The sequence below is a fragment of the Macaca fascicularis genome, chromosome 7 (genome assembly GCF_037993035.2).
Source record: "Macaca fascicularis isolate 582-1 chromosome 7, T2T-MFA8v1.1".
Taxonomy (NCBI): Eukaryota; Metazoa; Chordata; class Mammalia; order Primates; family Cercopithecidae; genus Macaca; species Macaca fascicularis.
In genome coordinates, this window is record NC_088381.1 from 164470073 (window position 1) to 164486302 (window position 16230).

Below are 16230 nucleotides of genomic sequence, written 5' to 3' on the forward strand. Positions count from 1 at the left end.
TGTTTTACTGCTTTCTTCTAATAAAGAGGTTCAAATAATCAAGAAAATTTTACTTTTCTATTTAGATGAAAACTTTTAGCTGAATTACTTCCTTTTTGAGATATAGAGTGTTTGTTTGTGTCTGCAAGAAAGTATAGTCAGATATCCTTCAGTCTGTCACCAGAGTCACCTGGGAGGTAGGGGTTGGTTTACCTAATGCACAGTCTTAGATTTTGTTTTTCTCGCAATGGATATGTAATCCTTTCTTTCTTGTTTTTTTTAAAGATAGGATCTTGCTGTGTCACCCAGGCTGGAGTGCAGTAGTATATCATAGCTTACTACAGCCTCAAACACCTGGCCTCAAGCAATCCTCCTGCCTCAGCCTCCTGAGTAGCTAGAATTACAGGTGTGCATCCAACTATTTTTTAAAAACTTTTTGTAGAGACGAGGTCTAGACATGTTGCCCGGGCTGGTCTCCACCTTCTGGGCTCAAGCAATCCTTGGCCTCCAACAGTGCTGGGATTACAGGCGTGAAACACCACACCCGGCTATATATTATATTTAACAATGTTTTATTAAATTATTTTTAAATGTCTTAGAATTCTCCTATCCTTTTGCAGATACTATGGAAGGAAGGCAGGATGACAGAAGAGAAAGGAATACATTATTAGAAAGGAGAGAAAATATTTGCATATAGACGAAGGATGTGTTCAAAGGGGAACAAGCAGATCATTCTAGACCTATTATAAATATCATAAATAAAAAAGAATAACCCAGTTAGAGGACCTCAAAGTGTGCCGAGTATTCACAAAATAGGCCAAACTGAAGCTCAGCAGAGCAGAAAGGTTAAAAGAGCAAAATTAAATTGAAGAGAGAATTTTTGTTATTAGACTAAAAATAGAAACAAAAGTAACACTTAAAGTTTGGAATAATACATGATCATAGTGTTCTTAGACTTAATTCAATAACACTTTCTTGTTTTAGGGTAGAAATCCATACATTTATTAGATCCAGGATATCAGCATTTCATTTTGTTGCTTATTTAGGGAATCACCTCATGATACTAGAATCATACCATGGCACCTGCACCACTTAGCCCCTCTGACAGTTTAATTAGACCTCACTTTGCAGCTTCAATATGTTTCTTGAAAATTATACATCATGAAGAATATGTTAATGGAATCCTTTAGCCAAATACATTCAAGGAGATTCAATGCTTAACTGTGTAGAGAGCCTTTTTGCAAAGCAACAAACCCTTTGGAAATAAAATGCTCACCTTTCCCTCTACCTCTATCCTAAATATGAATCCCTACAAGTTGTTGATAACCAAACGCTTCTGCCTTATCGGTGCTCTCCACTACAGCCCACAGCCCCGGGGTGGAGTGGGAAGGGTGGGCACACCCTGAATTACTTCCTTCCACGATGGCTTTCACTGAACAGGATTGCCTTATGGGAACTCCTAAGAGGCCCTTCTGATGTGGGGCCTCTGCTGCCCCATCCCCAGCCTGCTCCCTTTTTGGGCAGCTGGCTAGGTGGCATGGTGGGGACAGCACGGGCCTGGCAGCCAGACAGCCTGGATTGGACTCTCTGCCCCATCACTTCCCTCTATGATCCTGGGCAAACTGTGCCTCGGTTTCCACACCTGTAACCCAGAATACCTATCTCACAGTGGGGGAAATTCAACAAAGCCCATGACTTGTTCTAATTCATGTCAGCTATGATCCTATGATCCTTACTGTCACCAACCCTCCCAAAAAGTAAAAGCCCACGGCCAGAGGCCAGAAAACAGGAAGGGGCCACAATTTTGAGCTCAGCTTGGAAGGGATCAAGCAACTGATGAGCATAGTGGAGAGAAAGGGCTGCAGTGGAGAGCACTGATGAGGCTGAAATGCTTGGTTGCGAACACCCTGCGAGGATCCGCATTTCGATCCGCATTTTGGCGAGAAGGAGGAGGAATTTGAAGAATGATGATGGGAACAGGTCAGCGAAGCATCCGAGGTAATAGCACCCTGGTGTTAAGTGGCTCCTACTGGTGACTAATAGTACATGTGATTTAGAAACCAAATTGTGCATGGGTCCAAATAACCATTCTGTTTTTTGACCCCACAGCACTCAATGAAGAAGTCAGCCACTTTGAAAAGCGAAAGGTATTTATTTTACTATCCACAGTGATGACTTGGGCGCGATCCAAAGCCCTGGACCCTGTAAGTAGAACGTTAGCTTTCCTTTGGGTAACATTTCACCCTTAACACCTTGTAATCTGTGTGCGGAGGGAACTTCCTACAGCGAGTTGTGTATTCTCACACTCCTGAATCCTATCCCATGATAAGCACCCAACAGAGTTCATTGACTCTAAGCACATTCAATTCTAAGGGATTTCATCGTTTCATATGCCTCTAAGAAAGAAAAATATGCTGCCCATGAAACTATAGCAAAGCTTGCTTATCACTTCTGCTTTGTGTTTTAAACACACTGAAAAAGGTCTCTTTTAGACTTACTTAGACCATATTTTTTGTCATGTACATTCTTGTGCATACATTAAAAAGAAAATATAGGCCGGGGCGGTGGCTCACACCTGTAATCCCAGCACTTTGGGAGGCCAAGGTAGGTGGATCACCTGAGGTCAGGAGTTCGAGACCAGCCTGGCCAACATGGCGAAACCCTGTCCTGACTAAAAATACAAAAATTAGCCAGGCATAGTGCCGGGCACCTGTAATCCCAGCTACTCGGGAGGCTGAGGCAGGAGAATCGCTTAAACCGGGGAGGCAGAGGTTGCAGTGAGCCAAGATCATGCCACTGCCCTCCAGCCTGGGCAACAGAGTGAATAATAAATAAATAAATTTTATTTATAAATAAAATAAATGAAAAGCAAAAGAAAATGTAAGTAAATATAGTGATTATAGTATTCCCAAAACTTCCTCATATTCAGAGTCCATCTCTGAATCACACCACATTCTGTCTTTTTCCACACAACTCATGTCATTTATTTGAATCACATCATTTATTTGTAGGACTTTCCTATAAAGTACGTGGTTATTACGTTGCAAGAAAACATGAGCCACAGACATTCTTCCAACATTGCTTACTCTCTTGACTAATGTCAAATTGACATTTGCTGCTCTGTTCCCGTGCCTTGTGCCTATGCAGTACCTTTCCATTTCAGTGCTGAATCACGGTACACTCTTTTAAAAGGCAATTAAATCAACAGGAGTAGCACCTGACTCAAGTTGAAGTGATAACGATAGCAACGGTGTGTTCAAGGTCACAGTCACTGGCAGCAACATTGCCAGTGCTTCCCGACTGACTACAATGATAAACCATTGATCCCAGATATGTTCTAATTTCAGAAATGTTAAATGTGAAAAAGTGCATGATATGGTCAATGGACTATATTATATATAACAAGGAGATATTTAGGGATTCATCACACTTATTGCACCAAATGCTATGTATTTGTTTCACTGTCTCTCCTCTGGTGGACTGAGAACCCCCCAGAGGGCAGGGACCACAGGTTTCATGCTCTTTCCTTGTAAAGTTTACTCACCTACTTTGGATGCCATCACCTCAAGGAGCAGGTCATGGTCATTTTATTCCTGTTATAATCCCTTTCCTCAGAGCGTCCAGCTAGGTGTCCACCATAAAACAATTACGAGTCAATGGACTGGCTGACCGCTGTGCTAGTGTCCCGATTGTCCCAACCAAAGTAAGCAAAATAATGAATAAGTTCAATAGCAGACTTCGGGAACAGCTGGGCGCAGAGGATTCAACAATGTCCTCAACGCTCACTGACTCTCTCTCTTTCTTTTATGGTTTATTTTCTGCCCTGAGTAGACTTCACTCTCTAGTAAGCCCCCTACACTGAATGGACTGAGAATGGGGAAGAGATGGTTCCACAAAGAAAACATGGGGCAGTGGCCCCTGTGTTAGCTCCTGTCCTGTGGCATGCACTCATCCTCTCACTGTGGTTTTAGTTTGCCTTTCCCCAATGACAAATGATGGTTTTAAAAGATTTATCAAGGTGTAATCAATGTACTAGGCCAGGGGTAGTGGTGCACACCTATAATCCCAACACTTTGGGAGGCCGAGGCAGGAGGACTGCTTGAGCTCAAGAGTTCAAGACCAGCCTGGGTAACAGGGTGAAACCACATCTCTACAAAAATTGCAAAAATTAACCAGGTGTGGTGGCGAACCTGTAGTTTCAGCTACTCAGGAGGCTGAGGTGGGAGGATTGCTTAAGCTGGGGAGGTCGAGCCTGCAGTGAGCTGAGATCACGCCACTGCACTACAGCGTGGGTGACAAAGTGAGACCCTGCCTCAAATAAATAAATAAATTTACTGTATTGTATACAGTGAAGTTAACCTTTTATAGTCCTGAGTTTCAACAACTGCACACAGTTGTGCAACCACCACAACAATTAGGATACAGAACACTTTCATCACTTTCCAAAGCTCTCTACCTCATGACACACACAAAGTCAATTCCAGTTGGATTACATAACTAAAATTAAAAAGCAAAACCTTTAATTTTTTTAAAGAAAAATTAGGCCCAGCACAGTGGCTCACGCCTATAATCCCAACACTTTGGAAGACCAAGGCAGGCAGATTACTTGAGGTCAGGAGTTCAACAGCAGCCTGGTCAACATGGTGAAACCCCATGTCTACCAAAAAATACAAAAATTAGCTGGATAGCTGGGTATGGTGGCACACACCTGTAGTCCCAGCTACTCAGGAGGCTGAGGTGGAAGAATTGCTTGAACATGGGAGGCAGAGGTTGCAGTGAGCAGAGATCGCACCACAGTGCTCCAGCCTGGGCGACAGAGAGAGGCCCTGTCTCAAAAAAAAAAGGAAAAATTATAGAATTTATGGAGGATTCCTCAAACAAGACCAGATACTGCTAAATATGATTTTAATTGACAAATCTAGCTGCGATAGAATTAATGAAGTAATAAATAATATTTGTGTTTAAGATTTGCTTCTAAATAATCCAGGAGGATGAGGAAGTCAGTGAGGGTTTAGATATAACAGGACCGGTTATGCAAAACAAACAAGTGTATCCCCAACAAGTCTAATTGAAGGGGGCGTGGCAGAAGATGTGGCATCCGTTTGAAGTCAGAGTAAGCTGAGTAAGACTTTTGCTTGCAAGCAACAGAATCCAGCTTTCTTAATCAGAAAGAAGACGTGTTAGCGTAAACAATATCTTACAAAACCCACAGTCAGAGATGCCACTGGGCGTCAAGGACTGGGAGCCATGGGGAGCCCGGTAAAGTCTCCCACTTTCCTCTCTGCTTTTGTCTGCTTCTGTCTCCTTGTCATCGTCACAGGAAGTCTTTTTTGTTTTGTTTTGTTGTTTTGTTTTTAGAGACGAAGTCTATAACACAGAGACCTCCAAAGAAAGGTTTCCTCTGCCAGACTGACCAGGGTTGGCTTTTGAAAAGAGAGTTCTAATCATGGACTCTAAATCGTAATCCCTATAAGATAGACTTGGGATGGGAAGAAGAAAGGTGAGCTGCAAGGACTCCTGGTACTTACTTTCTTTCTTTCTTTTTTATTTTTATTTGTTTGTTTATTTTTTGAGATGAAGTCTTACTCTGTCGTTCAGGCTGGAGTACAATGGCGCGATCTCAGCTCACTGCAACCTCTGCCTCCCCGTGTCAAGTAATTCTCTTGCCTCAGCCTCCTGAGTGGCTGGGATTATAGGTGCCCACCACCACGTCCAGCTAATTGTTGTATTTTTAGTAGAGATGGGTTTTCACCATGTTGGTCAGGCTGGTCTCCAACTCCTGACCTCAGGTGATCCACCTGCCTTTGCCTCCCAAAGTGCTGGGGTTACAGACGTCAGCCACTGCGCCAGGCCCTGACTCCTGGTACTTTCTTAGGTCTTCCTTGTCCTTGCAGTACCTTTTTTTTTTTTTTTTTTTTTTTTTTGAGATAGTCTTGCTATGTCACCCAGGCTAAAGTACAGTGGCATGATCTTGGTTCACTGCAGCCTCCACCTCCCAGGTTCAAGTGATTCTCCTGCCTCAGCCTCCCAAGTAGCTGGGATTACAGGCGCGTGCCACCACTCCTGGCTAATTTTTTGCATTTTAAGTAGAGATGGGGTTTCGCCATGTTGGCTAGGCTGGTCTCAAACTCCCGACCTCAGGTGATCTGTGCACTTCAGCCACCCAAAGTGCTGGGATTACAGGCGTGAGCCACCACCCCCAGCTACACAGGAAGTCTTAACAGCCAAGGAAACCAGTTCTAAGTAAAGAAAGAGTCACTAACATAATAGGTTGGAAAAAAATATTTGTCAGCTGATGACCTTATAAAAGATAAGCTCTGTCACTATGAAAAATGTCCCACCAGCAACCCTTCTGAGCACCCCCAATACACAAATTGTATTATCTGTTTTCCAGTAGAAGGAACTCCAGGACTCTGGAATTGGTAGGGAGTTGATTCTGTGTCTTGGGCCAGTGAAAACTGGGATAGGCTGGAACCTATTGTTGATGCTACAGAGCCAAGATCTTTTCGGAGATGTCCTGAGTAGGCCTGAGCGGACGAAAAGGGCCCCCATCGGCCACACTGTGAGAAGGCGAGCATCACCAAAGTGATTCTGTCTGTTGGGTGTTTCTCATCTGCCCCTCCAGAGCTACTCTCTGCTCTTCTCCACCCTGCTCCAAACTTGTAGTCTAGATCAGCAAGCAACCTTCTCCTCTGCTCCCAGCTGGGTGTGGCCAGTGGGGCTCACCAGTGGAAGGATGGCGGAATGGAGAAGAATGAGGTCAGATCACTTATTCCCCTAGCTCCCTTCTTCAGAGTTGCTGTGGGTAGCCTGAGTCTCTGAACTCAAGCCACTGCGCCTGCTGGGCAACCTCCCGTCGCCTGCCCACTCAACACATTTGGATTTAGGAGTAGTACAGAGCACCCTGTTCCCGGCTCCAGGTGATGCGGTTTCCCTACACCCTGCCCACATCTTCGTCAATAGTCCTATTATTAAACTCTCCTGAAATTACCCAACGTTGAATATGCTGTTTCTTTCCCACGAGGATCCTGACGAATACATTATGCTTAATTGAAATCAGTTGAGTTTGTGAAAAGCCATGCCTCCATAATGTAACTCAGAAAAGTGAATATTAGATTGTTGTAGATGCTGCTGGCTCCCTGTCATGAAGCCACCCCACTGTCTTCCTTGCCAGCAGAGCCATGACTTGTTAAGTTCAAGTGTCCACACTGCCCATGAGATCCAGAGAAGGGAGACTCTATCCACATTCCACGGGAAAATCCTGATGGATGCAAACTAGCCATGATGGTCCCATTCTTCTTGCCGATGATTGGCTACGGGGTGGGCATGCAATCCAATTTTGGGATGTGGGATGTAACAATCCTACTCCCCAAAATGTAGGGTGGCTTACACATGGAGGAAGTGTATAGCTTGCTCAGGTAAAATGTAAAACAGGTGTTCCTGATGATCAAGTCAGTCTTCTCCCAACTCTAATTCAAGATCCAGGCTCCTTCTGTTGGATGGTTCCAACACCTTCCAGAATGACCTCTGGGGCTGTTGTGCACACCTGCATCAGGCCTGTGGAGGGGGGAGAAACACAAAAAATTACGCATGGGAAGCTTTACGAACCAGGCTTGGAAGAGATGCTCATCACTTCTGCAAATTTCTTTGACTAAACCTCAGCCCATAGCTGAGGAGCCCAGAATATGTAGTATAACTGCGTCCAGGAAATCAGTCTGGTTTAGTCTCTGGCACAGAGGAAGGATGGCCAGGAGACTCCCAGGAAGGGCTCATCCCTGATTAGGAGAGACTTCAAGGAAGACACGGGCTTTCTTTCTCTGTGGATATTGTCACGTCTGGATGTGAAGCTTAGACTGCTGCTACTAGTCTTGCTATGATCCTGAAAAGAAAGGCCACATACAGGAGGCAGCGCTCAGAAGGCATCAGCAAAGCAGAGCCAGTTTCCAGTGGCAGGGTCTGGGGAAGGTGTGGTAGGCGCCATGTCCAGCCACAAAGGTGGCAAGAAAAAGTCCCTAAAACGGCCAGGGGCAGTGGCTCACACCTGTAATCCCAGCACTTTGGGAGGCCAAGGCAGGCGGATCATGAGGTCAGGAGGTCGAGACCATCCTGGCTAACACGGTGAAACCCTGTCTCTACCAAAATACAAAAAAAAAAAAAAAATTAGCCAGGCGTGGTGGTGGGTGCCTGTAGTCCCAACTACTCGGGAGGCTAAGGCAGGACAACAGCATGAACCTGGGAGGCGGAGCTTGCAGTGAGCCGAGATCATGCCACTGCATTCCAGCCTGGGTGACAGAGGGAGACTCCATCCCAAAAAAAAAAAAAAAAAAAAAGTCCCTGAAACAGCCCAAGTAACAGGCCAAGAAGATGCATGGAGGATGAAGAAAACAAGGCTTTCTTTCTCTTTTTCTTTCTTTATTTTTCTTTTTTTTTTGAGTGTGCCCCAGATTGGAGCGCAGTGGTGCAACCTCAGCTCAGCTCACTGCAACCTCCACGTCCTGGGCTCAAGTGATTCTCTGGCCTTAGCCTCCTGATTAGCTGGGATTACAGGCACCTGCCACCATGCCCAGCTAATTTTTTAAATGTTTTTGTAGCGATAGGGTTTTGCCATGTTGCCCAGGCTGGTCTCAAATTTCTGGGCTCAGTTAACCCACCTGCCTTGGCCTCACAAAGTACTGGGATTGCAAGTGTGAACCACCAAGCACGGCCGAAGATAAGGCTTTCAAGCAGAAATAAAAAGAGGAGCAGAAGAAATTTGAGGGGCTAAAAGCAAAGGCCATGGGGAAGGGACCCCTTGCCACAGGTGGAATTAAGAAATCTGGCAATTGGCTGGGCGTGGTGGCCCACACCTGTAATTCTAGCACATTGGGAGGCTAAGAGGGGAGGATCATTTGAGCCCCGGAGTTCAAGACCAGCCTGAGCAACACAGCAAGACACCATCTGAAAAAATAAAAAATTAATATTTTGAAAAAGAAATCTGGCGAGCAGTAAGCTGTGCCTTGTGCCTGAGGAGATGGTGACCCTTGATTCCATCCATGTGTATTTGAACATCTGGATTCCCTGCATCACATCTTTTGCTACCTGTAGCTGGAATGAAGTGTTGTCTTGGAGCCTATTGTACATTTAAAAATAAACTTTTGGAAAAAAAGAAAAACAAAGAAAAAAAACAGCAGAGGCAGGCCAGCCCGTGGTCCCTGGAGCCACCCTACTCAGGAACACTACTTATGGGAGATGATTTTCCCAGTGTGTAGGTCTTTTTGAGTTTGGTTTTCTGTCGCTTGTAGCCAAAAGCATCCAAATGGATAAAAACTGCACAAAAATCAGTTTTGTTACAAATGAAGGGTAAATATTAATTTATTATTAATTAATTTAATAAATTAATTAAATTAATTTGCTAGATTCATTTAATTAAATTAATTAATGAATTAATAATTAATGTATTAATTTTAATAATAGGACAATCTTAATATATATTGGGGTTGGTTTTTCCCTTAGAACCTGTTCATTTTTAAAGTCTAGCTATGTGCTTGTTTCTGTATGTGTAAGGAGATATAACCCAGAGGTGACCCTGATTCAACCAAATATTCCAGAACAAGGGCCGATGGGCTCTGATTGTCACACATAATAACCAGGTAGGAACAGAGTCCACCAAGTGATCCACGTGGGCAATCAAACACAATGACCAATTAAAAAGAGAATCCAGGCCGGGCACCGTGGCTCATGCCTGTAATCCTAGCACGTTAGGAAGCCAAGGCAGGTGGATCACCTGAGGCCAGGAGTTCACAACTAGCCTGGCCAACATGGCGAAACCCCATCTTCACTAAAAGTACCAAAAAAATTAGCTGGGTGTGGTGGCGCATGCCTTTAATCCCAGATACTCAGGAGGCTGAGGCAGGAAAATTGCTTGAAGCAAGGAGGTGGAGGTTGCAGTGAGCCAGGATCGCGCCACTGCACTCCAGCCTGGAGACAGAGTGAGACTCCATCTCAAAAAAATAAATAAAAAAAAAATAAAGAAAAGAAAAGAAAGAAAGAAAGAATCCAACAGGGTGTTAGAGTGTTACAAGATGACAGATTCGCCCGTTGGTCTAATAAAGGACAGGGGAGATTGCTCTGTAGACTGTGTTCTCTACCTCCTAGAAAGAGGAAGCCTCTAAATGACCTTAGTAATTATAACAAGATAGTAGTAAGGCAGGCTGAGTTTCCAGAAATGCTGACCGCCATCGATTTATAATGTAACAATGAAAGGATCACAGCTGCAACCCCTGCTAAAGGAAAGGTCAACCACTCGCCCTTTACTGGAAAGGCAAAGGATGCAAACAGTTGGGAGGAACTAAAACCCATATTAAAGGTTTGGGTTCAAAATACACTTTATTTGTTGTGTTTGTAACAAGTGAAATTTAAGGACTAAAGGGAACACAGCCCAGCAACTGGTCGCAAAGGTGCGTCATACACAAACAGATCTCTGTCCCAACCAGGAATCGAGGAATGACAGCCCGGAACCTGCGGCCCCCTCTGGTTGGAGTTTATGGGCTCCAGTGCCACTGGCCAGAGAGAGATTGATCTTCCTTTTCTCTCAGTCACATTCTCAGAATGTCAGGGAAGAGATTGGCCATCCAACCTGTGGTTCTCTTGTGGTTCACCTCATGGAATGTGACCATTTCCCTGGCAGCCGTGGGGACAAAGGGTAGGGCAAATCCAGAAGAGGGGTGTTGGGCCAGTCACAGGGAGCAGGAGGGTGGGTTAGGCAAGCTGGCCCAGCACGCCATGTGAGCCAGGGCTGCAGAGGAGCCAGGACTCAATTTATCCTGAAGGCAAAGCTGACTACACTGTTTCCAGACTTGAGCTGGCAAGTGAAAATACAGGACACTGAGTTAGAGCTGAATTTCAGATAGACAGTGAATAATTTTTAGCATACCTATACCCTGTGCAATATTGAAGACATGCTTGTACTAAAAAATTAGTCATTTATCTGAAATTCAAATTTAGTTGGGTGTCCTGTGTTCTACCTGGCAACTGTACGTGTAGGCCACTAGACCTGTTTACGAGGACAGTTAATTGTGCAGTATGTATTCACTAGGTATCTACTATGTACACAGAATTGAAGTGGATCTTCCCCTCAACAACTCATTCTCACAGCTTTTCCCCAAGGACATCTCCTAGCATCTCAGTTGCTCTAGCCTCACTCCCCTCCTCCCACCAGCCAACTCACTGGTAAATTCTGTTCATTCATCATCCGAAATGTATCATACACACATTTCATTCTCTTTGTATCTATGGCAACTTTCTAGCCAGCCTCAGCCTTTAGCTTCTTGAACTACTCAAATGGTTGTGCAGCTGTGGCCTACCTTTGTGCCCTCCAATCCATCCTCCACAGCACTGCCTCAGCCATCTTGTTGAAATGTCATTCACAACTCTGATATATCAGTAAAAACATGCGTCAGAATATCACAGGTACCTCCAGAATCTGTATAAGGGTGATATGTCAAGTTAAAAATACATGTATCAATCAATAGCAAACCAGGTGGCTAAAAGAAAGAAATACATGTATTGGAATATTACATGTACCCCAAATATATGCGCTATGATATATTAAAATATGTGTCAAAATATTAAATTAAATAAATTCAGATCATGTTACCGTCCTGCTTTAAAAGCGTAAAACTCAACTGGGCTTCGTGGCTCAAGCCTGTAATTCCAGCACTTTGGGAGACCAAGGCAGGAGGATTGCTTGAGACCAGGAGTTTGAGACCAGTCTAGGCATCACAATGAGAGCCCACCTCTACAAAAAAAAATGTTTTTGATTAGCCTGGCATGGTGGCAAGCGTCTGTAGTCCCAGCCACTCAGGAGTCTAGGTGGGCTCAGCTGTTCCCAGGAGGTTGAGGCTGCAGTGAGCTGCGATTGTGCCACAGCGCCCCACCCTGGACAACAGAGTGAGATCTTGTCTAAAAAAAAGGCTTAAAACCCTTCCATAGCCTTCTGTTGCTATTGGAATGAATTGAAACTCCTCAGCATGGTTCAGAAACCCTGATAAATGGCTATCACCTACCACATCCCCTACCACTTCCCAGCTTGGCTCCAGTCATTTTCTCAGGAGCAATCGTACTCCTACCTCTGTAGGGTATTTTTTTGTTTTGTTTTGTTTTGTTTTGGAAAGGATTTTTGCTGTGTCACCCAGGCTGGAGTGCAGTTGCACAATCTCAGCTCACTGCAGCCTCGGCCTCCCAGGTTCAAGTGATTCTCCTGCCTCATTCTCCCGAGTAGCTGGGATTACAGGCACCCGCCACCATGCCCAGCTAATTTATGTATTTTTAGTAGAGATGGGGTTACACCATGTTGTCCAGGCTGGTCTTGAACTCCTGGCCTCAAGTGATCCACCCACCTCAGCCTCCCAAAGTGCTGGGATTACAGGCACCCACCACCATGCCCAGCTAATTTATGTATTTTTAGTAGAGACGGGGTTTCACCATGTTGTCCAGGCTCTTGAGGCCAGGTTGAACTCCTGGCCTCAAGTGATCCACCCACCTCAGCCTCCCAAAGTGCTGGGATTACAGGCATGAGCTACCTCACCTAGCCTCAGTAGGGTTTTCATTGTGTGTTTCTCCTGCCTCTTCAGCTGTTTCCTTGTAAGCTCTGGGCTCAAAACTTTGGATGGGTTATTTAACTTAGACCAATGTGTTGTGATTGAAAGGTTCCATATCGAACACTATATTTTTAAAACCCTGAAACCCTGCTCCAACAAGGATCTCCGAATTTGGAAGGATTTTTACCAAATCACACTGTTGCATGGCTCTCAATTTTTTCTTCTGATTCCAGTAGGTTTTAATGTAGTTATTTTGGTTGCATCCCTCTATGGGACTGCACAGGATGGGGGAGAGACTGAATATGAGGTACAGGTCAGTGAACTGTCAAGAAATATTTTTCATGCCTCATTCCCAGGGTGTACTTAATCTTAGCCAGTGAAACCAGTTTTTAAAGCCTGAGCCAGCGACCTGCACATGCAATGTTCTTTTTAACATGTTATTTATTTTGGGGAGGGCCAGTTTGGCAAAGAGAAAAAAGAAAAAACAATTTAGGTTAAAAAAAAAAAAAAAAAAAAAAAACTACAGGCTGGGGCGAGGTAGCTCATGCCTGTAATCCCACCATTTTGCGAGGCCAAGGCGGGAGGATTGCTTAAAGCCAGGAGGTGGAGACCAGCCTGGGTAACAATCGGAGACTCCGTTTCTACAAAACTCAAAATAAATCAGCTGGGCATGGTGGTGCGTGCCTATATAGTCCCAGCTACTCAGGAGGCTAAGGCAGGAGGATCACTTGAACCCAGGATTTCAAGGCTGCAGTAAGCTATGATCAGGCCACTGTACTCCAACCTGGGCAAGAGAGCAAGGCCCTGTCTCTAACAAAAAAATATATATTTAATATTAATACCTTTATGGAATCTTAGTGGCAACCTGATACCATCTTTGTGAAAGACTTTTAGTTTTTAATTTTGTTTAGATTGAATTTAAATTATAAAATTTGTCTCCTAAAGCGTTTTTTTTTTCTTTTTCTTTTCTTTCTTTCTTTCTTTTTTTTTTTTTTTTTTTTTTTTGAGATGAAGTCTTGCTCTTGTCCCCCAGGCTGGAGTGCAGTGGCGCGATTTCGGCTCACTACAACTTCCGCGTCCTGGGTTCAAGCAATTCTCCTGCCTCAGCCTCCTAAGTAGCTGGGATTACAGGCCCCTGCCACCACACCTGGCTAATTTTTGTATTTTTAGTAGAGACAGTGTTTCATCATGTTAGCCAGGCTGATCTCAAACTCCAGATGTCAGGTGATCCACCCGCCTTGGCCTCCCAAAGTGCTGGGATTACAGGCGTGAGTCACCACGCCTGGCCTCCTAAAGCATTTTTAAGAAGAGTAAATCACTATTCAAATAAGTGGTATGGTTGGGTGTGGTGGCTCACACCTGTAATGCCAGCACTTTGGGAGGACGAGGCGGGCGGATCACAAGGGCAGGAGATTGAGACCATCCTGGCTAACACTGTGAAACCCTGTCTCTACTAAAAATACAAAAAATTAGCCGGGCGTGGTGGCGGACGCCTGTAGTCCCAGCTACTTGGGAAGCTGAGGCAGGAGAATGGCGTGAACCCAGAAGGCAGAGCTTGCAGTGAGCCAAGATCGTGCCACTGCACTCCAGCCTGGGTGACAGAGCGAGACTCTGTCTCAAAAAAACAAAAATTAGCCAGGTGTGGTGGCAGGCACCTGTAATCTCAGCTACTTGGGAGGCTGAGGCAGGAGAATCACTTGAACCTGGGAGGTGGAGGTTGCAGTGAGCCACTGCACTCCAGCCTGGGCAACAAAGCAAGACTCCATCTCAAATAAAATAAAAATAAAAATAAAAATAAAATAAAATAAGCAGTATGACCAGACTCGGTGGCTTATGCCTATAATCCCAGCACTTTGGAATGCCGAGGAAGGAAGATTGCTTGAGCCCGAGAGTTCAAGACTAGCCTGGGCAACACAGCGGGACCCTGTCTCAAAAATAAAAAAATAAACTGTAGTTTAAAACTTTATTTGAGCTTAAAGGAACATATCTTTAGTCTTAGAAGTCATACGTATCTCTAATTCACCAAGTCTGTACCTTTTCTTTCTTTCTTATAATAGGAGGATTCTGAGGTTCCATTCACTGAAGAAGATTATCGAAGAAGAAAGTCTCATCCTAATTTTCTGGACCACATAAATGCTGAAAAAATGGTTCTCAAATTTGGAAGAAAGGTAAGTCTGGCATAGTGGAACATGGACATCATCTGAAGTCTTTAAACATCTCTGTTTAGTTTCCCGGGACTTACACCCGCAGATGTCTGAGCTTTAGGCTCATCCCAGGACACACTGTCCTTAGGGGTCCTGGCCCAGGTTCTGGTCCAGCACACTGGGTTGAAAGCCCAGTATCAACACTCAGCCGAGCTTGAGCCCTCTACTACAAAGGGGTCTGTGTGTCTGAAAAGCTGTTTGGCCCAAAAGAGGCAAATAACTCAGAGTTGGAATGGGGAACCGGGGAGCCACGTTTTCCCTGTTCCCAGAATCGATCTCATTTGTTTCTGAACTCTGAAAAGTGCCTATTAACCTCCTCTTATGAATAAGGAGATGGGAGCCTCCAGAGGTTAAATAATTTGTCCAAGGTCACATAACTAGGATTTACTGAGCACTGTCCTGAGCACATCTCAGCCTTGACTCATCTACTCTTTCTAACAAGGCTATTCTCTATGCACATTGTTGTCTTCAGCGCATTTCCTGGTATGGTGCTGAGATTCAGACTGAGAGCCATCAGCCACCAAAGCCTGTGGGGTTTGCCTTTTTCTTTGGAATCCAAAACCCCATCATTCAATAGAATTTATCTTGAGACATCCTTGGTCACTCACGGGTCATTAAGACGTTCCTGTAGCTTTTTTTTTGAGATGGAGTCTCACTCTGTTGCCCAGGCTGGGGTGCAGTGGTGCGATCTCGGCTCACTGCAACCTCAGCCTCCCAGGTTCAAATCATTCTCCTGCCTCAGCCTCCTGAGTAGCTGGGACTACAGGCGCGTGCCACCACACTAGGCTAATTGTTTGTATTTTTAGTAGAGGTGGGTTTTCACCATGTTAGCCAGGATGGTCCAGATCTCCTGAACTGGTGATCTGCCCGCCTTGGCCTCCCAAAGTGTTGGGATTACAGGAGTGAGCCACTGTGCCTGGTCCCTTCTATTGCAGCAAAATTCATCATTTTGACACGTCCATTATAAAATTATTTTATTTCTCTTGCCTTTCTTCAGAATAGATGATGGGTAAGGTCTGACAATGAATAAGTAGTGACAGCTGAAAAATTATGATGATGATGATTTTTCAATCAGGGTTTTTATTTTTATTCAACTATAAGCAAACAGCAGAATTAACACAACACTCAGCAGCTCCAGACCAGCTTTTCTTACCTCCATGAAGAACAATCAATTTAACAGACACAGATGTAGGGATTCCTGATAAGCTGTCAGCTAGCACTGCTGCCCATCTAGAGGGCCATGCCCCAACAACTGCAAAGCCACTCTCCCCACTCCTCTTTCCGGATCGCTCTCTAAAGGAACCAGAGTGATACTGACGCCTATCAAGGCATCTGAGAGGCCCGTGTTGGGGCTGAACCTCAGTGCCAGCCTCTGGTTGTCTAGCGACGGTGCCATAAAAACACACTGTGTACAGTTCTGGTCTCAGGATCACAAAGGCAGAGGCGACCAATGCTTTTTGTTTTGTTTT

The 16230-nt window shown here is 44.7% G+C and overlaps 1 protein-coding gene across 3 annotated transcripts in view; it reads left to right on the forward strand.

The window, feature by feature from the left end:
• Positions 1-16230, forward strand: part of AK7 (adenylate kinase 7) — a 99201-nt gene that overhangs the window by 14935 nt on the left and 68036 nt on the right. For 2 of the 3 annotated variants that reach the window (XM_005562168.5, XM_045396941.3), the window contains exons 4-5: positions 2089-2183; positions 14615-14725. In XM_005562168.5, the coding sequence (XP_005562225.1) occupies positions 2089-2183; positions 14615-14725 (206 nt within the window). The remainder of the gene's footprint in view (positions 1-2088; positions 2184-14614; positions 14726-16230) is intronic. The other variant, XM_065549340.2, reaches the window with a different exon arrangement.